Source organism: Merops nubicus, unplaced genomic scaffold (genome assembly GCF_000691845.1).
Source record: "Merops nubicus isolate BGI_N331 unplaced genomic scaffold, ASM69184v1 scaffold33233, whole genome shotgun sequence".
Lineage (NCBI taxonomy): Eukaryota > Metazoa > Chordata > Aves > Coraciiformes > Meropidae > Merops > Merops nubicus.
In genome coordinates, this window is record NW_008597418.1 from 15,656 (window position 1) to 38,701 (window position 23,046).

General features: G+C 41.2%; 1 protein-coding gene across 1 annotated transcript; it reads right to left on the bottom strand.

Annotated features, from left to right (window-relative positions):
* Positions 1-848: 848 nt before the first annotated feature.
* Positions 849-18,056, bottom strand: LHCGR (luteinizing hormone/choriogonadotropin receptor; the record flags this gene model as incomplete). The annotated part of the gene is made up of 10 exons (XM_008936698.1): positions 849-1,995; positions 4,757-4,837; positions 7,444-7,629; positions 8,924-8,998; positions 9,625-9,693; positions 12,351-12,428; positions 12,521-12,595; positions 13,150-13,224; positions 15,088-15,162; positions 17,985-18,056. Coding segments are annotated over 10 exons (1,933 nt in total), but the record flags the coding sequence as incomplete, so codon positions are not given.
* Positions 18,057-23,046: the final 4,990 nt, after the last annotated feature.

Consider the following 23,046-nt stretch of genomic DNA (forward strand, 5'->3'; position numbering starts at 1 on the left):
GAAACTGAGGAAGCGCTTATCTGTGTGTGGAGGAAGCAGCTCTCCTGCTGCTGAGAGGGAGCCTCTACAGCTTACGTGATCTGTGCACATGCACATGTGGTGTATAAAATACAGTCCTGTGTGCAGCAAATGGGGTTCTACAGCTATTTTATCTCTTGTGACCTCTGGATCATACACAGCTGTGTACGGGTTAATTTTTTCAAGTAAATTACCTACCAGCTAAGACTGAGATCTAACATAAACTGCAAAATTGCCAGTAACAAAGGTTCAGCCGGTCAACTTTTCTTCTTGGTGACATCTTTACAACCTAGCCCTAGAACACTTTTCTTTAACTGGGTGTAGGTGGCTATGTAATTGGACCTTTCTGTTGATGAAATGAAGGGAGGCATCTACTTTAGTGCCCCTTTCTTTAACCCAGCAATGCCAGCAGAAGCTGATAGGAATGGAAAAAGAAGGCATGAAAGCCAGCAGACAGGCTTTAAATACTCCAGGGAAGCAGATCTGGAGAAAAAGGAGCAAGGCTGCAATCACTGCAGTACCTGTTAACTTCAAGAGCACCTTGACTGCCTCTGGGCTCCTCTAGTTCCCTGTAGTTTTTTCTAACAGTCACCTTCCATGCCCATCATTGCAAAAGAAGAAAAGGGAAAATATAATTTTGAATGTCAGAACAGTTAGCTTGTATAAGAATTATCGATAGGCATTTTTATTTATTGTGAAATGTTCAAGATATTATAAAAAGATCCCTAGTCACTAGAATAATTACAACTGGCCTTGCACAGTGCTGCATCTACCGGCGCTCCAATTGGTTTAAATTGGTTCAATCAAGCCAAATTGGATTAATTTTTGTTCTAAGATGTCTTGTCTCGTCCTGGGGGACACGGCTTCTCTAACGCCGACAAGAGCAGCAGCGCTTGTGAGGCTTTGCTGGGGGCTGTGGCCGAGCTGCCGTTCTTGCAGTTGGAGGTGTAAGCAGAGAAGTAGTTCATCCTGTAAAGCTCCGCCCTGCTCTTACAGCAGCCAAGCTTGCTCATCAGCAGAAAGAAATCCCTTCGGAACGCTTTGGTGAAAATTGCGTAGAGGAACGGGTTTGCGCAGGAGTTGACGGGGTAAAATAAAACCAGCAAGATCTTGGAGTTTGTCACTGTGATGAGGGGCACTTTAAAGGCAGCAGATATGGCAAAAAAGGAGATGGGGGCCATGCAGGTGAAGTCCGTGAAGATGAGGATTGCCATCCTCTTGGCGACCTTGGTGTCTTTGTTGGCGGCTACCAGCTCCGGATTCTGGACGGCTATGTAAATCTTGATGTAGCAAGCACAAATGACTATGAAGGCGACGACATTGAGCGCTAAGATCAGCAATATGTAGGCTTGGGAAAGACCCGTTTCAATATCCATGGGCAAACAAATGCTGACCTTCATGTAGCTGCTGACCCCTAAGAGAGGCAGCAGCGCTATGAGGATGGAGAACACCCAGCCCCCCAGCATGATGGGCAGAGCGTGCCTGAGGCGCAGCTTGCGGTCCAGCTGCATGGCGTTGGTGATGGTGTGCCACCGCTCCACCGTGATCACCGTCAGCGTGTACACCGACAGCTCGCTGGCGAAGACCGTGAAGAAGCCGGCGGTGCCGCAGCCGCTGCCCGTCTGCCAGTCGATGGCGTGGTTGTAGTACTGCCCGCTCGTCTGGGCGTCCACGGAAGCGATGAGCAGCAGGTAGAGCCCCATGCAGAAGTCGGCGAAGGACAGGTTGCACATGAGGAACCGAGGAACCGTCAGCTTGTAGCGGCTGGTTATGAGAACGAGGAGTACGGTGAAGTTGCCCGTGATGGCAAGGATGTTTATAAACCAGATCAGGACTCTGAGGAAGCTGTATCCCAGGATGTCTTCGCAGGGGTTGAACGCGTCCGGTTCTGGAGTGCACGTCAGTATTTTAGGCTGACAAAAGTCATACTCAAAGTCAAAGCCGGTCATCTCGCTGTCATCGAAAATGGCCGAGTAGCTGTAAGGGGAGGTGTCTTCGTCTGCTGCGAATGGGTACATGTTCTTTTCTGATGACCACAGCGATGTGTTGTAAGAGTCATCTCTGTAAATATTAAAAAAACACCACGTCCCCACCCCCCAACAAACAGAAGTGAATAATTTGTTACATGCTGCTAGCACTTTTCTGTAAAATACAACTGGTAACAGTTGTTCTAAAACAATGATTTCCTACATGTGTTTCTACAGGGTGTTTATGTATAATTGTAGGGATGACTTTTATTTGGGTAGCAGCCTTGGAGAGCAGCAGAAATCATAGTCACACCCACGGGAATGCTTTTGCCTAAAACTTATTTGTAAATACTTCATCTTGATGGCTTTGTAAGCATCAGTCTCAAGCTGGCAGTAGAATGCAGTTCAAACTACAGTGACAGTCAAATTGATGGATTACAGGTTTGATGCATATATTTTTATCAATAAGACAGTTATAGACACCAAACTAAAATAACCTAAGGATTTTAACTATGCACCCTTACCTCCCCTAGGAAACACACTTAGCAAACAATGTCCTCAGGCTACGTATGACCTGGGAAGTGCTGAGGAATTTGATGTTTGCAGAATTATGAAGTGATGAGTAGGAGTGCATGGCTAGGCTAGATAATGTTGATGGTTAGGAATATATTAAGTTTAGACTGCACCCAATGCCTAATTAATAATGTTTTAGGTGCTTAAAAGACCTCTGTAATGTCTAAGTCACCAACAGTGTGGGCCCACCAAAGAAGTCCATAAGCCCACATTTTAAAAGCAAACACTGTCTCTTCCAGTTCCCTACTAGAACAGGCACCTGTTTCACAACTACCCGGTCATCCTGACCATGAGTGTTCGGTGAGCAAATGCTCAATCTGCAGTTTGAGACCTGCAAAAAGCATCTCTTCTGTGAACAACTCCTGAGAAAACTGGTACCTTTGGGATAACTTAAATATGCTCTTAAACTCCCAGACTTTTATAGAAGCATGTACATTAAACTATTTTTCTGGAGCAGGATCTTAACTGGCAAATGAAGCTGAGCTGCTTTTTGGCGACACATAGACTCCAATGTCAGAAGGTGAAGGAATACCACCAACTTTATTACAGTAAGCATCTTTTATAGATTCATTGGATTATCGACATTTGTGTTACTTGTTTATTTGCTACTAAGTTGCTATGGTACATTCATTGGTCACTGAACCCAAACATTCACCAAAGCCAAGATGCAGAGTTGTTTATCAGGTGTTTATCGTTCCATTCTCACAGCTCAGGCTAGCTCAGTGTGTGAGAAAGTAAACTTTCTCACAGGCAATAGCTGCAGCTTGCTGACTGCAGCTAACAGTGGAAAATAACCTCAGATCAAACTGTCAGCATCCACAGTTCTGAACCTTTGCAACTTGCAGCCATTCAGCCCATGAGTCATGAGCTCACTTCCATTTGCTTAATATAATGTTTCCTCAGAGAACTGCTGCGATTGGGGGATAAAAATTAAAAAGCATTAGGAGCCAATAAACTGGGCAGACTATCTAATGCACGGTAGGAGTGCAACAGATGCTGCTCCGAAGCAGGGGGATTGCTCTGGCGTAGGCACTGGTGATTTGTATGATCACATTCATCACTGAGGTGTCACTTCACTTGCCTTTATACTGTGATCTAACGCTCCGTGTTTACCTCCTTGCCTCACCTTGCTTCTGCCTAGAGCCACCCCTGATAGAAACAATACATTCTTGCTCTTGTTGACTGCCTGGACTTTGCCTTTTTGTAGGCCTGCAGTGCTTCAGTTTTGCAGTTAGGAGTGGAGAGGACAGGGCTGACTAAGTGAGGCACTCAAAGGAGTTGCAGCCTGGCAGCAAATGAGCAGCAGTGACAGGGGAATCAAGGCAGCTGCTGCTTTACAAAAGTCTGGATAAAACCAAATAACAAGTGTGGAAGGCCTCACCAACCAGCAAAAAGCTGATGTCCAAGGAGTTCAGTATCCCAGTGAATCAATCACATTTCAGCTTTATATAGCTGTTGGAATTTTGTGACCATAGCCTTGTTTATTCTAGACTTTACAATGCTCTGACCCCATGTCAGGGCTGATAAATCCCAAGGTTTCCCATTTAGCTGTAGAGGGATAAATAGTAGCAAATACTTAAATTGCTCCATTAAACACTGGTTTAGAATCTGTATCATCCAGCATTGCCAATGCAACAATTTTGATGTTAGCCCTTCTCACTGCCCCACTGAACGCTAGCAAACAGAACTGTGATGATATGGAAAGAAACATTTAGAAGAGGTAAACTAATTGCATGGGGTCATCACACTTCTAACTCAGGGCCTCTATTTCTACCACAGAAAACTACTAATATACAGACTTCTAATTATCCTTTCTATAGGCAAAAAAAATGTTAACATTAGCAGCTCTTCTTTGAATCACACGAACAGCTGCAATTATCTCAGGGCATGAAAAGTCTCCATGTAAACCATTAACTTTCTTAAATATTTAATCACTGTTTTGAAAGTCTTTCAAGAATTCAAAAGAGAAGCTGGAGTGAGTAAAACTCATGAAATTATGTTTTTTTTTTCCCCCTTTTCTTTTGAAGATCAAAATAACCAATCTTGATTTAATGATAGTAAAATTACCACTGTGCGACTTGTAAGGGTGACTGAACTGGCAGCAAAAGACATGCTGTTCTAGGAAAAAACACAGCAACAGCAGGAGTGGGAGGTCTGCATTTACTGCTTCCACCTTCTGTATGTAGACAGGTACTTACAATATCTCATTAGTTGGTTTCCTCATGGTGTTTTCACACTCTTTGGAGAAGTTGTCAAAAATGGAAAGCAAGGAATTTTGTCTGAAAGGATGAAAAAGAATGTTGAGTTTCAGCCTGAATTTTGAATTTGAGAGCGTTCTCATCTCCTCTGCAAGTGATCTTCACCAACATGTAAGGTAAGCTAGTTGTTCTCATGGCAGTGTGAACGTTCATGCAGACCTCTGGAAGTGGGGAGGAAAAGGCTTCAGATACTGCGACAGTACGCAGTATTTCATGGGGGTTTATAAGGATGGTCTTTCAGCTCAATTATTGTTTACAATGTATTTTTTACAGTGAAATAACTTGAGCTGGAATTAAAAAGTCTGTTTTGCCTTATGAAATACTAAGTATACTGAAATGGGCCAGATTCTCCACCAGTATGAGTGGTAGCATTTACACTGGCTTTTAGAGAGTGCATGTTAACAAATGCTGGAAAGGTGGCCAAATACTCTATTTAAAAAACTGTTTGGGATCTGGAGGTAGACTTTACATGCTGGAAGTAAGGCAATTTGACAATTACAAGTTGAAGGATGACATACTTGGCAAAATCTCTGTTTCTGAGGTTTTGAAAGTTTGGGCCAGGTAATCTACCAGTGTGAATGGAAATGTCTTTGTCTGACTTCATTGCTGTGATAGTAGGAGACGACAGCAAAACCACTAAGCTCTTTTGTGTACTCTTAAAAGAATGACAACTGGAGGCTTATAGAAAGTTTTCTGTATAATAAGAGAAAAAAGATACCAACATAAGCCCTTATGTGATGCTTATGAACAACAGGATGGCAACAGAATTGCTTTTTCTTGTAATTTTTTGAAGATGTAGTATAATTTTCCCCACCCCATTCAGGCCAGTGGAAGAAAGCCTAGGGAACTGAATGCTACCTCCTGCCTCTCTTACACAGCACATGGAATGAGCACACCACAACTGTGCCCCAGAAATCTCCAGAGTATTTGGTCTGAGGACTTTATTTCCCTAATGTCTGTGACTCTGACTGAAGTGAACCTGCCTGCCCAGTCCAATGTGTCATCATATCACCTGCTGAATCTGAGAGTGCAGTCTATAGGTGCTGAGGAATGGCATATAGAGCAGGGGTAGTAAAAACTGAATGGAATGATTGGATTTGGAATACAGGGCAACAGAAGGGGGTAGGAGGAGACAGAAACAGGCTGCAGCTGCGTGACCATGAGAATGCATAACCACAGAAAAACTCTTCCCTGTGTAACCTTGGAAGGTCTTGGGAGGTCTCAGTCTCCAAGGTCTTTTGCTGTCATCAGTAGATGACAAGGAAAACAGCCAGAGATCTGCTTCTCATTCCTTTGTAGTAGCTGGTCATACAGAAGACTTGTTGCTTGCCAAGCCTGTTGCTTGTCCAGGCTTTACCAGCAGCCAGGGCTGTGCAGATAGGTGATGGATCAGCACTGCTCTGAACCCAGCTGATGCCCCAGTTAGGAGGCCAGACTAGTTTCCTGTTTTGTAGGATTTTTTTCCCCAGTTTACTGAAAAAACAGTCACTAAGTATAAGAAAGTGACTTACTGAAGCACTCCTGTTTTTATAGAGCATGATCACACTGCAAATTCAAACACCTAAACATTAATATAATATCAGAAATGTAGTTATCTTCAGTTAGAATATTTTTTTTTTTTCCCCCTAGAATTGCTTCTGCATTTAATACACTCAGAACCTTGATCTAGGATGAAATTAGAGTTTGGTAGCAATGGAGTTCCTTGACTGCAGAATCTTTCCTCTATTCTTGCAGAAGCAGAACCACTTAACAAAATGAGGTGGGCATAGAAAGCATGGCATCACCCCTAATTTTACCCTAAAGAATTGAGTTCTACGTCTGCCTTTGCAACACAGTCCTGATGGGCTGGCATGCACGTCACACAGATCAGGCTTCTCACAAATGACTGCTCAGTACATCTCTTCTGTACCCTTCATTTGAGACAGAGAAGAAGCGAGGCACGCTCATAGCTTCAACTGAGCTGATTTGGAGTTGCTTTGGCTGCTTAAGCCAACCAAAGGTTGATTTATTTGAAACAAAACCACTGAAAAAATAGCTCTAGTTGTCTCAGATTGACTCCCCTGAATTAGCAGATGCAAAGCTCTCTCTGCACCATGGTTTCCAGTTCTGGGGAGAACAATATGGTCTGTTGTTATCTGAAATGACTGGAACTAAATCAAGTAGCCTCTTTCTGTAGGCTTGTATTAGGTCCTAATTTCAATGAGTAACTGAAAGTCTGCCTTTTCTACTAGGGCATCTTATCACCTGCATTAAACATGATATATAGCTAAAAGCTGCAGGGGGTTCTTTATTTTTAGGGCAATGTGCTTTTGTTGGGGATACATCTTCCATGTGCCAGTAGGCTTTTTAATTGAGATACCAGGAAAAATAAAAGCTTTAAGCAAATTTAGAATAATGCTCAGCTGGCCCATCCTGGGCACAGGATGGGATCCATTTCTATTCTAAAATAAAGTGAGATACTTTTCCTGGTTTTAGCAGAGATCTGTTTTGTGCGAGGCTTTGCAATGGACCACAGCTTCCTTGTAACTGGAATAAGGATGATCAAACTTTGTGAGCTGAATAAAGCAGTGTTGCCATTTTGGAGCTTCTGAAGTCCTGCAATACAATAACGTGCTATTCAGACTTACTTTTCTGTCCTTAGATTTCGAAAAGCACAGCAGTGGCTGGGGTATGTCAGAACAGCTTCCAGAAGACTGCTGAATTTATCCAGTGGTGGCAGTCTCTTTAATGAGTAAGATGATGTTGCATTTAAGACTTGAATGGCCTCAAGCCCGTAACTAGGCAGGGACTCCAGTGCCGTTGAAGAAATATCCCTGCAAAATAAAGAGAGCATTCTTTTCTTTTCAGATGTATAAAAATACCACCACAGCATGATGGTAGGTAACAGTGACTTGTTTTTTTCACAAAGGTCTAAATCTACAAAGCCGCTTCAGCACCTGATATCCAGCTCAGAAACATGGTCTGTGAAACTGCAGGGCAGTGGGATGAGAGCATTCCCGCAGCCCAGGAGCCTCAGTGAGGCGAGGAGCTCACTTTGTTCTGGGGAAACCAAAACCCACCACTCCAGGGACTGTGCCCTGACCTCTGTTTGAAAGCTACTGTACATGGAGTGAGGGACAGCACTTCAGGCCAGAGAAAGGGAGAGAAAATGGGTGAGTGTGACTCTCTAGCCAGCTAACAGGTAAGTCACTGTCCTGGCTTTCTGCTTGGTTCTGAAGGACTGTTCTAGGTGTTCTAATGAACTGGTTACTAATTAAAACACACAAAAGAATCCATTGTTCTTGCCAAGACAAATTTAAGCAGTTTGGCTTAATTTCAGAGGGCCTGCTTGTTTGAGGAAAGACCACTGGCATATGGTTTGGTTTTAGGTAGTCCTGCAAGAAGCAGGGAGCTGGACTTGATGATTGTTGTGGGTCCCCTATTCTGTGATTCTGTGGCATGACAGGATTTTCAGATTAAGGCCATTAAATAGGAAAAAGGTCTGCAAGTATCAAAGTGGTATGAGTAATGCCATGTACTGTAAAGCACCAATAAAGGGAGCAAAATGGCACGTGTGGCACGGAGAGCTATTTACAGAACCTCCCATTGTATTTTATTGCATGGAGTTACAGCCAGTGCTGTGAGTGTAGGTACTCTAGAAAGTACTTGATTAATAAAGCATGTGGATGATAATAATGTGTTTTATTCACTACAGGCTTATAGCATGCAATCAGCTAGTTCACTTTGATAGCCAAATTCTACAGTAATATATTGAAAAAACATACTCATCTTACCAAAAGACAAGTTAGTTTGCAGTGTCAGAGTATAAGGCATGAGAATAGGATCAAGAGGATCTGACAAAATTAAAGTAGAGGCCAAAATCTCAAAGAGGCAGAGGTTAATGCCAATGCTCTAACTGGCTGATACACATTTGTGCAAACAATCTTCTGCCCTGTAGTTTCATGACATCTCCTTTGTGTTTCCATTTTGCAAGCAGACGGTAGGAGATCAAGTCTCCTTCCAGACTCAAAGTGCATGTTTGCTGGGATGAGACAGCCCATGTACCTAGCACAGTGCAGTTCCCATGGGACACCCCTAAACCCAGATAAGAGAGTGGTGGATACTTACAGAACATCTGGCCCTGTGGCTCCTCTCAGGGCATCGTTGTGTATTCGCCTGAGGTTCTTATTGTCCTTCAGGATTCTGTGAAATCAAATATTAACTCTCTTTACATCTGTAGTTTAAAATAACCCTTTCTTAGTTTCTTCACATTTATTTCAATCCTTTCTCCCACCACAGCAGCTGTCAGTGCAATATCTGGCCTGGGAGTGCTTGTATTTCTCATGTGACCTTTCCCTCTGCTCATGCCATCGGACCATTATCATAATTCTGATGATTTCCAATTTCTTCTGACTTAAACCAGGAACAAACAGTGTGGTTTTTTTCTCTGCAGCAGCAGCATACAAAAATGCTTTGCCCAAGCCAAAAGGCTAGTCCCAGGGCATATAAGAATGACTTAAAAACTACTGACATTTCCAGTTGTAGAATGTAGATTCCTCAGTTTGGGCTACAGTGTCAAGCACTATTGGTGCTAAGTTTAAGAATTTATTTTATCATAACAGTCATGAGCTTTTCTCATAAAAGCTGCAGCATTCTAAGGGATGGTGTTTCAGGAAAAGCAGCAAGTGCTGCAGGATTAACAATGGGTGGCAATGACACTGAGACATGCAGTTTTCTAATGGCTATCAGGAAATGCAAGACACAGACAGTTAAGCTGTATTTGAACTATTACTGTTTGAAAAACAAAAATGAGGAGGGGAAGCACTCACAATTGATTCAGCTTTGTCCCATTGAAGGCATGGCTGTGGATATCTTCAAATCCATTTTTATACAATTTGCTGGGGATTAAAAAAAAGATGTAAGGGAAAAAGATTTGGAAAAATGAGATCATGTTATGCTCTACAGGTTTTAAATATTAATGCTGCATTCATTTCAACGATTAGAGGGATTAGAAAAAAGGTAACTATTACATGACTTACTTTAACTCTAAAATTAAGATAAAATTGCATCTTAAATTCCCTAAGCACCCTCCTGTTTAGCTGTTGGAAGAGAACTTTGCTTACGTACAGATCCTCCCCCCTCCAAAGGGCTCACCTATGCCTACCTTGGGCTGAGATCCAGAAACAAGACATTAGCAGGTAAGCTCCTGGCACAGAGACAATAACCTGAAGGCAGAAGCCTGGATTTTGTGGTGTCTGCATGTGTACATGGAAGACTGCAAGGGCTGGAGAAGTGTCAGATGGAAAGCAACTCTAAATCCCAGAGGGTGCTGCTGGATTGCAAACCCTCTGTGGACAGACAAATCTTCCAGCAGTCCAAGAGACAGCTTTGCAGAGAGGCAGGGGTGAGTGGTGCATCATCCAGCAGTACGTGAGCTGTCAGCTCCTCCACAGTACTGCTGCCAGGCTTGATTTGTGCTGTACAAACCCTGCTGTCCCCTGCGCTGCGCAGGGACGCTTGGTGCCACCCTAGGGCCAGATATCTAAAGGTTGAGCTCTGCTGCACCTGCAGTCTAGCTCTTTTCCTTCACTAGGAAATCTGGGTCTGATTTCACTGAGAAAAATCAATTTGTGATATTAAGTCCAGGTTTCCAGTATCATTTCAATGTAATAATTTGTATACAGTATTTTGAATATTAAGCCCTAACAGATAATCTGGCACGGTTGATAAATTAAACAAAATTACTGTTGTTGCTTTTCCACGTGCTTTTGGGACAGCAGAAACTGGTGCTATGGAGCCTGCTCCCAAGAAAAGCTGAAGTATGGGGAGAGCCTGGCTATACTAGTTAAGAGAAGTGGTCTATCTCAGCACCATGCTGAAATTAGTGATTTCCTTAAAAAACACAATGGTACACAGGATTGATTTCCCTACCCACATGAAACACTAACTGTTGGAAACGAAATTAGCTATTTGTAGTGCAAAGTATTACTGCAGGCTGACTTTACACCTTCTTAGATTACTTGTGTTTCACCAGACCACACTGCAACAACAGGGGTTACTTCAGCTAATTAACTGCATGGGGCAGAGTTAATGTGTAGCTCTACAACTGGAAAACTGGTAACATAATTATTTTTCTCTTATGGCGAGCTCCCTACCACAAAATGGGAGAAAAAGAGATTATTGGCTGTTTCCTGGCTGAGTTAGATTCCCTCTGATGTAATACACTTTTAAGGTTACAGGAAAAATCTTAAGCACCTTTCTCCATCTCTTCTATGTTCATTTTCTTGCTCCATTAACAGAACTGTAATTTTGCTGAAGTTACTTTGAGAACTTGTTGGTAGAAAAGAGGTTTATAAGAGGAAATGATGCCCTAATCTAAGCAATTGCTCCTCTTTAACATCACGTAGAAGTAGTCTTCAGTCACATTTGTACTCAGTTCTTCTAACAGTTTCAGAAGGTATTGGTTAATACATAAAATCTGTGCTGAAATTAGTCATGCCAGCACATCAGCCTGGTGAAGGGCCCAGCCCAGTAAACTGCAGTTTTTGCCCATGTGCACAGCTCATCTGCAGGTGCAAATATGGAATTCATGGAGTTTTTTGGTGGGGGGCATTCTGTACACACTTGTCTCAAGGCAAGGCTCCCCATTTGGATGTCTGCTGCCTTTTTTAAATCACTGTGGTCTGCAGAGGTTTGCTTTGGCCTCCAAATTGGTGTTTGTGGCCACAAAGTAGGTGGCCTGCTGCTGCCCTCTATGGCTCAGCTGGTCCTTCCTCAGACCTGAATTTCAGCCACATCCTGCAGAGAGGCTCAGTGTGTGATTTTTTTTCTTTTTTCTTATTTCAGCACTTGTTTGTGGAAGTTTTTGTGAGGACAAGGGTGATAAAAACCCATACATTGTTCTTGTTGTGCCTGCAAATGACCCCTCATTGTGGCTTTCTGCTGCTGTTTGCATTCCTCGGGTAGGGCATCTCACCTAGCATCAAACCCACCTGCATCACAGGTGGCTGTAGCAATGAATCCTGCTTGCTAAAAGGAAAGTCTTGGGTGTGAAGGCTTATGGCAATTAACATAAGCTAAGTCAAAAGATACCAGGATAAGAACAAGCACTGGTATTTCACACCAATTCTTTTCACCCTTCCGTGCAGATGAAGCTCAGCAGCATTAGATCAGTAGCGTCAGCCTGGTTGGTCCCTGAAAGCACTATTTCAAGAAACCACACTCCCTAAGGGAAGAAGAGAGACCTTGGTCTCCAGTGCAGCTTTTGGAGTTTATGTCCTGTTGATGGTATTATTAAAAAGAACATTGCAGGGAAGATGAGGATTTGGATTCTTCCTCCTCTTTCTTTCCTAAATGAAGATAGCGTGTGGAGAAAAACCTTGCTCTTCAGCTTGAAGAACACACCTCTATTTTGTAAGTATTTAAAATTTAACTCATAATACAGTCATATATTGTGCAGGTTTTAATTTCAAGGTCTTTATAAAATCAGTCTGCTTTCCTCAAGCAGAAGTGTTATCCACACAGAAGGAACTGGAGCTAGGACTATTTTACTCACAGCGTCAGCGATTCATTGTTCATCCCTTGGAAAGCGTTTTGTGGTATCGTTGTCATACGCAAGTTATCACAAAGCTCCCTTTGGCAGGGAAAAAAAAAGGCATCTTTGTCAGTGATGCAGGAACAAGATGGAAAAGACTCACAGCTCCATTAGGTTGGGTCTCTACTTACAAAATGAAATGAGCTTCTAAGGAGAAGATCTGTGTTAGGTCTGGAAATTGTCTTATTCCGGTGTTACAAATGCTCCTAGAGAAAAGCACAGTTCCTATTTACAGGAGAAAAGACTACCAGAGTGTATGCAACAAGAAGCCAACTTGGTAGGTACAAGTTTAACAATACATTAAAAGGTGACATATATAATAATTTTTAATTAGGCTCCAATTGTGGTTGCAAGACCTGTAAAAATTAAGTTTTGTAGCATCCTTGAGCAGTGTCCTGGAGAGGCAGTCCCTGTTCTCCCTACATTAAGCAGAAGGAAGGGTTAGTTACCCCTTTTGCATGGTAGCTTGTCAATCTGAAAGCTTTCTTCTAGAACTTAGCACTTTGCAGAATTAATTATTTGCAGACTTTATTACTGTTTTGCCCATTACTTCCCTGCCCTGTGTTACTTTATTTTCTTGCTTATTGAAAGACCTAATTTTGGTTAACAGCATATTAAAGCTATTGTAAATTATATATGTACTACTGTACTGTAGTGCATGAAAAATGTCTTTTCTCCTTATACTCCTTTCTGTAATCTAGTCATTTAGAGGGGGGAAAAAAAAAAGGGCAAACAGAAAAAACACAGAATTCTTTCTTACAAGTATTTTAGCCTTGGAAGGTTTCTGAATGCTCCATCCTCTATGTGTAATAGATTTTTCGTGTTCAGGATTAATCTGTAATGAGGGAAAAATGTTTCAGTTTTAATTTTTATACATTTAGAAGGGTCCTGAATTTTGTTTGCAATTGGCCTTGTCAGAAAACACTCAAGTGCAGAATATAGCAGAAGGCTCTCCTGCTGTGAACAAACTTTCTACAAATTACAATTTGAAACACTACTGGTAGTGAAAGTGGCCTGTAATTGTTAGGTAGCCAACAAAAATAACAGCTTCTGAATTCTCATGGCTCATGATGATCTGAGATGATCTTGTTTGGATATCCTGGTCACCAGTAGGAGGTAGTAACTTGCCATCATCTGCTGTTTCTTTGGGATATGTTTTCTGGGCTCATGGCATGCCTAATGCACTGAGCCTCTGCTTTACTACAGGGGCTTAGAGGCATGAGCGTACTACCATCATGATTGTGCCTCCAAAAGGTGGTCTTAGAGGTGAGGCTGAGCAAGGAGCCTGAGCTCTGCATGCGTGTGTGTGTGCCTGGTCCTTGCCCCACCATCGTGTCCCTTTGCGTCATCCTGTGTTTCTATCATATTACTGATGCTCTGCCTTAGCCAGGAAAGGTAGTTCTTCAGATGGTTTAATCTCTTAGAGCACCAGGGACATCCTCAGAGTAGTGGCCAGTAGCACCAGATGCCCTAGATCTGTAGAAACCAGGAGATGGAGATAAGTGTGTGAGAAATACTGTTTGCTAGTGCTCACTCAAAAGATGAGCAGACCACCTCAATCAAGGAGCACTTTCTGCAGCTATACTGCCTGGTAAACCTATATATTTGCATAAAAGCCCAACAGATGTAGCCCATCTCTCTCCCTATGCGTGATTTGCAAAATTCAAAGGTGTTAGCATATGAAACTGCAACAAGAGTTCAAATTCAAGAATGCCATTGAACCCACATACCCTCATCACTCATTGAAAGTGGCCTTGAGTGCAGCTTGGGGCATTGAGCCCTTGCAGTATGAGACATACAGAGCACTGAAGATTCAAACAGGTTTTCTTGCTAGCCTCCTGTAGCTCTTTAATGCTCTTGCTTAGCATTTTGGAAGATGGGCAAATGACAAGCCATCCATAAATTGTAGGTGAATGCATGGGGTCAAATATTTTATTCCCTCCCTAAACCCACTGTTGATTCTAGTGGAAACTGGACCTGATCAGAAAGGGACAAATCTGTATCTCTTTCTTATGTACCTGGCTTCAATGGAGTTCAGAATAAGTATGAAAAAAAAAAAAAAGGAGATGGATTTGTCCTCACTCGGTTGTACCATTTTTAAGCCACTTGCTGATCATGCTATGTGAAAAAGGCAGTAATGAGATATTGAATCAGATTTATAGTTTCCAATTTCACTAAATATTTCAGATCATTCTCCTAGTCATTGCTTTTAACTCACTCTCTCTCTCAGATGCATGTGCTCTGCAGGTCAAGTTTAAAATCAGTACATGTTCTGTTTGAGTAATATTTTAGCGCTCAAAAGAAGAGCTATGAATACCAAGCAGCTGTATTTAAATACTGTAGGGCTTCGAAAACCTATCTTCAAAAAGGAAGATTTTTCTCATCTCTTGTCATCTCAAATTATTTCCAATCTTAGGAAGCTCAACTGTGCTGGCAGAAGCAGACATTGAGCTCCCCTCCTGCTACTGGAAGCAGTGAGGTTTTCCATGAATGGATGTCTTTGCATGATTTAGGTCTCCAAGGGTAGACCTTACAGAGGGCTCACTATTTTATATGGCACTTTGGAGGGAAATGTTTCTCATCAAAGCTAACCAAAGTAGTAGAGGAAGGTTTGGTCCAAGAGTACTTCTCTGCAGACTGTTTACTCCTTGATGATCCCAAGATCAGACATGGATGCCTTTTTTTAACTAATGCTTACATTTCAGACAAGGTGGGAAGGCTGTCAAATGCACTCGCTTCTATTCTCTCCAGGGAGTCGCTCTGAGAGATTTCACTATAATGAAAAAAGGCAGACACAAAGCAATACATGAACAGAAAAGATACTAGAAATCAGCTTTCCACTTTGTATTTTCTTCCTTTACATATAGTTGTTCCACCTCCCCTCTCAATTCTTCTTTAGCAGCAGTGTCAATGCCTCACCTCGGACATCTGGAGAGCTTGTGCCAGTAGGGTTTGAGGGAGATCAGCCTTTTGCTGTTTTGGCAAAAGGGAATGCTAACCCCTTGGAATAAATATCTCTGTAACAGCCAGTCTCCATTTTCTCAGTAAATTGTAGCTCAGGTAGTGACTCGGGGCCAGAACTAATGTAAACAGTGAGCCCAAGCCTGTGAGCCTTTTGCTCCTATTACTGTTCTTAGTGCATTTATTTGCAGGGGCAAGGTTGTAGATAATGTTCATGGTGCTTCATACACTATTATTAAGTCAGGATGATGGTCATCTAATCCACAGATGCAGAAATACAAAAATATGCATTCAGTGCACTGCATGAATAATTTTTGGATTTAAATGCCATTTTCATTACAGGCATGCAAACTGAAAGGAAGTGGCTCTTTTTCATCATTACATCAACCCACATGACTGGTTCTTTAGGCACTGTAGGATTTTGATGTACTGATGCTCCTATTCTGAACGTGTACTTAAAAATAACCAATGCTGAATACAGAGGAAAAAATAAATCCCCTTATTTGATTGTTGTTAAATGCCTGCTAGATTAAGATTTATGGGGCTACACAAAGTTGACTCATGAGAGTAAATAGTAAATATTGATGCATATATAGTGGAAAGGTCTTCAAAACATTGTTTTCTCTTGACAGAACTGCCTGGAAGGGCACACAAACCTAAAATTATACACTGTCAAGAAAAAAAAAATTCTAAACAACTGAAACAGAAGTACAAAATTAGAGTCAGTATTGTCACGGTCCTGAGAGTTATTCCAATTATAATTATGACAAAACAATTCCTAATGCTGTTTATATAACTGGAAGAGTCTGGGTTAGACTAGAATCAATTGGCTTTTTTTTCATTTGTAGTGGCAAAGGGGGATGCACACTAGAAATTGTACATTAAAAACGGGTGTATTACAGAAAGAGTCACAATTTTTTTCAGAATTCAGTGAGATTGTTATTTTGGTATTGCACTTGTTGGTCATAAATGAGAAATGGATATAGAACAAGTGGCCTGCTGGGTACTTGATCATCAGAGACTTATGGACTAGGAGGGATCAGTGCCTGCTCACAGAACTTGGACTCTTAGGTCTGGGGCCTGAAACATGGTCCTTCCGTGGATCCCTCCAGTCTGCCACTGGCTTACCATTTACATATGTTGGAATGATTTATAGCAGTGAGAATAATATATCATCTGATTTGCAAATGGTGATGAGTTGCCCAATATATGATTTAGGGAGTTATAATTTAAAAATACGCATTTTTCAAAGTAACACTAAATCTCAATAAAATTATGAGTGTTCTATAGATTTAGTTCAGACAAATGCATTGATTTCTATGCTGTTAATTTAGAGCACTACATTAAAAGGACAGAAAGAAATCAATTAAGTTCTCTTTATTGAAGGGAAAATGTCAATGAACAGAACATTCTCTGTGAAGAATAGTGTGTAGATACAGTCTGGGAAAGTTTAGCTTCAAGTCATAGGAGAAACTTTGCAGATTTAATTTGGTCTCCCACTTGAAAGCAAAGTTCTCACTAAACATTCAGATGCAAGTGAATGCAAGAATACAGCACCATTGGATTGTACTATAATGCTTTACTGCAGTGGAATATATGCAGCGGAGTTTAGCTTATTTTCCACTTCTTAGAGCTAAATGAACACATAAGTTTATAACTTGTCCAAAAATGTTTAACCAATGAACACAAAAAGCTCAACTAGTCCAGCTGAGTCTATCTGAGCATTCGTATTACCCTCCTCGTTCAAGTCTTTGCCTTCAAGAATGTACAGTGAAAGGGTTTCCTAATTTCTTTTGGTTTCCTTGAAAACAAATTATGTAACATCTAATACATATTTTAATATCTGACGCATTGTGAGTTTTTCATAGTTGAAGAGAAGTATAAAAAGTACACCTTGAAAAGAAAGTGGTATCATTTGTACTGGAGGTCATTCCCCTGTTCTGCACAGTCCCTGTTCTTTTGTCCTCTAAAGACCACTCAATGCAGATAAAAAAATTAAAAAAAAAAATTGACCCAGGCCTGCCATCCTTCAGCTGGAATAACAAGAGAAGGGCAAAAGTGATCAGATGAACCTTATGGTCTGAGACCTTCTATAAAATAGGTAGAAAACCAAGGCAGGGGAAGCAACACAGACCTGGAGTGCAAAATCAAAAACTTGTAAATCAAAAGATCCAAGAAAGGGTTCAGTCAGTCCTACTGATCCCCTGCCAAGCTTATCTCTTGGTGCAAAATGCAAAGAAATATCGTATTTGGGTACTACATAAATGTATAATCACAGAATGCCATAGCTATCGTGGGGTGATAATGTTTTATGATAGAAATCTATCTCCTCTGCCAATCAAAAGTACCTGTCATCAGTTATTAAGCTGAATCCAGTTCTCTCCAACGTGATTAATATTTTGTGATCTGTTAAACAACTGTTGAAAACCACACTTTTCAAAGAATCATTTACATACTGTTTATACAGACAGAAATGCTATGTTTATCCTTCCCTAGTGTTTTGTTTCACCAGTAGTATGTTTTAACAACACATTTTCATGTTATTGTAAAGAGATGTTACGTGAGATGGAGGTTTATGATAGAATTTATAGAAAGAAATTAAGGAAAAGCCTATGGAAAATGTTGACGACTTACATGATAAAAGAATCTCTAAGTCCTTCAAACGCGTGTGATGGGATTACTTTTACAGGGAGGTGGGTAAATGATCTGAAAAAAAGAAAAGAGAGAGGAAAAGGCTGTAAGGCACAAGGTTTCTTTGTTTACAGATTGTATCATTACAGGAGGCAGGAAAAAAAGCATAAAGCCACTTCATTTTGCCTGCAGTTCTCTGTACCTCTGATCCATTTACCATTGATCTCAGTTAAATGGACTTCAAAGGATGTTGGGTCAGCTCCTCAACACCATATATATTTGAGACTAATCATCATCAAAACAGTAATAATTATAACCTAATATTGCACCTATTGTGTTCCCCAGGGATCAGTGCTGGGGTCACTCCTATTTAGTATCTTTATCAATGATCTGAACAAGGGGATCAAGGGCACCCTCACTAAGTTTGCAGATGACATCAAGCTGGGCAGAAGCATTGATCTGCCTGAGGGTAGTAAGGTTCTTCAGAGGGACCTGGACAGGCTGGATCAATGGGCCAAGGCCAACTGTATGAGGTTCAAGACAACCCAGTGCTGGGTCCTGCACTTGGGTCACAACAACCCCAGGCAATGCTACAGGCTTGGGGAAGAGCAGCTGTAAAGCTGCCAGGCAGAAAGGGACCTGGGGGTACTGATCAATAGCGGGCTAAACATGAGCCAGGATTGTGCCCAGCTGGCCACGGAAGCCAACAGCATCTTGGCTTGTACCAGAAAAGGGTAGCCAGTAGGACCAGGGAAGTGATCATCCCCCTGTACTTGGCACTGGTGAGGCCACACCTCAAATACCATGTTCAGTTTTGTGCCCCTCAATAAAAGGAAGACATTGAGGTGCTGGAGCAGGGTCCAGAGAAGGGTAACTAAGCTGGTGAGGGGTCTGGGGAACATGGCTTATGAGGAGCAGATGAGGATACTGGGACTATTTAGTGTGAAGAATATGAGGCTGAAGAGAGACCTTATTGCTCTCTACAACTACCTGATGGGAGGTTGCAGAGAGGTGGGTGCTGGTCTCTTCTCACAAGTAACAAGCAATAGGAAAATGGGCAACAGCCTCCAGTTGTTCCAGGGGAGGTTTAGGTTGGATATTAGGAAAAATTACTTCACCAAAAGGTTGTAAAGCACTGGAACAGGCTGCCCAGGGAACTGGTTGCATCACCACTCCTGAATGTGTTTAAAAGTCATGTAGGTATGATGCTTAGGGACATGGATTAACAGTGGACTTGGTAGAGTTAGGTTAATGGTTGGACTCAATAACCTTGAAGGTCTTCTTGAAGCAATTCTGTAATTCTATGAAATAAATTAATAGCCAGATGGAAGTGCTCTGCAATGTTCACATTCAAAGGAAGCTATAGGCTATTTATAGTTAGTTCCTCAGAAAAAATGGGGGTTTTGTAAAGTTTTTTTTCTCTGTTGAACAATATCTAGACTAGATGGTCCTGCTCTGGCAGGGGGGGTGGGCTTTCTGGTCTCCCCTAACATTCTGTGACTCTGTGCTATCTTCACATTCTCTAGACCATATTCTCCCAGCAGTATTCTTGTAATGCTACAGTGTTGCACCCAGAACTCAATGGCAATGATCTGGCTGTGTACAAATGTAGAAAGAGATGTTTTTTTTTTTTGGGGTGGGTTGGGTGGGGGTGGGTGTTGTGGCTTGTGTGTTTTTATTTTTTTTGTTTGTTTGTTTCTTTTTAATAATAATAAATTGCATCAGTGTGGTTAGTTAAAAAGGAAAGTATACACTTGCTTTTAATTAATTTTAATTACCCTGACTGAGAAGTTAATCATGATGTGGGAGACAGATCTGCATTTTACTGTTTTACTGCACATCTGAATCACAGTACTTTTACCAGCCAATCTATCTAGCCATGACCACACTCTCCCTGATAATGGCCATAGCAAAATGTTTAGCATATTTTAAGACACTATCTCTGTGCAAAGAGATAATTGCTCTATTTTGCTTTTTAATTACAAATATCTAGTCAGAGATATGTTTCCCATCCTTAAAAACCCTCTCTCAAGGTTTTTTGACTGAAATGTTTGTGCTATTCATAAACCCTGCTTTTTTTCTCTGCTGTTTATATGAAGACAATTAAAAATGTTTATCAACTTTCATATATATATGTATATTTTATTTATATATATACACATACATGTCATGTCCATACAATATAGTGACAGGCTGTTACAAATATGTATGTCTTGGGGTTACTAGATGTACTAAGGAGCCTGGCATCAATTCTTAGCTATGTCCCAAACAGTCTGTAGGATCTTTGGCAACTGATTTTGTTTCCTTGCAGCTTGACTCCTTGTCAGTGAACTGGGAATAACAATTATTCCCTACCTAAATAGGGTATATATGGTTTTGATGCCACTGTGATTGAATCATACCTGTCTCTAGATGGATGCTGGCATGTTGTGTTATGTGTGAGGTTTGGTTAAATGAGAAATGGATCTAAGTCATGTGTCTTGAAAAATATATTTGTCCCTGAGAGGACAGAAGGGTAGAGATAATCCTCTAGTAGGGCTCAATGCTTTGAGCCAAAAGAAAAACAATTTCAGGAAGAAGTAAAAAGTAGAAGCTGAGAAATTCCTGCTCCATAACCTTGGCAGCAAGAACTTCTTCATAACTGCGCCATCAGCTGGGGCTGTTTGCAAAATAAAACATGCCTTTTGTAAAACTGTTTGCAAAAAATATTATAATTTACAAAAGAAATACAAATGTGCCTAAAAGTGCAAAAAATAAAACCAGGTCTTGGTTTTATTTACATCAAAATCTTCACCCAAAGAACCTCCTACCTCCCCGAGGTTGCTCTAAAATCTCATAATGAGTGGCTTGGACTGACCCACTCCCTCTGCCTGCAGAAAGCCTTTGGCAACAGTGCTCCTGAGCTTAGCCACCTCAGCTATGGGATTAAATTTAAGTGGGATGACCCAGCACTTTTAATAGGTACTGTAGTTAAACTGCATAACGGCACTTAATCCATTCTGTATTTCAACTTCACTGGGTTTTGTTTTTTAACTCTCCTGAATTCACCTTGATAGCTGCAACTGTGAACTCATCTGCATTGACATTACCTCGTCCCATTAAGCATCTCACAAAACAGCAAGAACAAAGGAAAAAGGCAATTCATAATCAGCCTTCTTTCTAAATCCTTGAACTACCAGTGTAGCGTGCACAGACAGGTCCATGCCAATAAAGACATCTTAGATTCACTAAAAAGGTGAATGTTCCCATCTCTATCCTTGTTCACTTTTCCTTTATGTTTTATATCTCAAACCCTGCCTGTGTTGAAGGGAAACATGCTCATTCAGATGTCTCTTTCTATTCTCACAACATTTTGAGGAAGATCCTTTAGTTTGCTAAACACAATCCAGCCAGTGTATGTGTATAAGCATTTAGGTTAATAGAGTTTTGAACTGCTTGTTGCAGACTGAATTCTTTCCAAAGTGCCAGGTAAAGTGAGGCCTTATCTCATATGTTGAAGTTCCTGCGATTGAACATGACTGATGTCTTTGACAGCACACAATGAAACTCAAGCAGGTACTGGCAGAATGCAATATTGATTTCTTTCTGATAGTACTCAGATTGTGAAACTCAGATGTGACCAGTTATTCATCTCTCAGAGCTGAGGAAGCTTTTCACAAAAAAAAAAAAAAAAAAGAAAAGAGAAAGAACAAACAGGGTTTTACAAAGCTTTTATACATCTAAGTTGCCCATGCTACTAGCCTGACTTCTGTAGCTCGTGAAAAGTGGGATGCATCCATCCTTAAGAGAAGTTTCCAGTGCTAGTTTGAAAGAGTTAAAGGATGAACTTTTGCACTTTTAACAAAAACTGTAATGTCTCTTTCATATTTAATGCATCACAGCTTGTATGCTTGTACTCACTTCTGCCATTCAGCAGCTGACAATAGTTCCAGATAATAACTCCAGATAATTGCAGGACTTCTCATCCTTGCAGAAGGGATGTACAGAAAGGCGTGGGGAGCCCCCCAGCCGCCTTGCCATTCACCAGCCCTCAGCATTTCTAGAAATCAAGCTGTGTTTTCAAGGTACATCAATCTAGGCTGTAAGGTTTGATGGCCAGGCTAAGCACATATAAGACTAGCCAAGAACATTGGCAGACACAGGAGCAGAACCTAGATGACCAAATCCTGTCCTTGCCTAGTAGCTAAAATACTGTTCTTCTCTTTTCAGTTAGCATTTGTCTCCTGTATTTCTGTTTTGAAATTATAAACTTAGAGTAGATTTTTCACAGGCACGGTTATCTTCCTGTTACTAGGAATACTGGGGCCAGTAGGGACTACAAGACCAAACCACCTCCTCCTTCCCCTGCTGTGATGGAGCAGTGAGAGCTCTTCAGAAAGTGCTGATGGGGTGGTCTATCCCAAGGATACAGTGGCATAAACCCACTATCGGCCTTTTTTTTTTTTTTTTTTTTGCTTCTAGGGTATAGCAGAGGCAACTTTACTCAGCTTGACAACAATTTTTATCTGCTAAAAGATAAACTTTGTTCCTGCACTACCACATAGACTCCAGCTCCTAGAGGAGGTTTTGAAAGGTCTAGATGCCCGAAGACCTCAAGGACAATTTGCAGTCCTGTTGATGAGGAATCAAAGCTGAAGCCTGCCCACATCACTGCAGAAAATCTCTGTACTGCAGAATTTGCCTTTTGCAAAAAGTGATTAGTTCAACAGATAATAAATTAAAAAAAAAACCAAAAACTACAGGCCCTATAGCAATAGGTCTGAATGTGTAGCTGGGTTGGCTGTTAAATTTTTGCATCTCTATTTTACAGCATTATTCTTTTTTCTAATGCCCCAAAGGTGAATGCATCAGGTAGACTCTTGCTGGGAGAGGCAAACATTTTATTCTGTGGTGTCCATGGACTTAACTCAGAAACGCTGGGAACACTGGTTGAAATGAAGACTGAAACCCCACTGTTTTCCTGGGATTTTTATCAGCTTCTGGGGTAAATGTAAAGTGCTGGCATTGATTTTTAAAGTCTTATATATTGGGCATTATCTACAGAATGTACCCTCAGCAAGTTTGC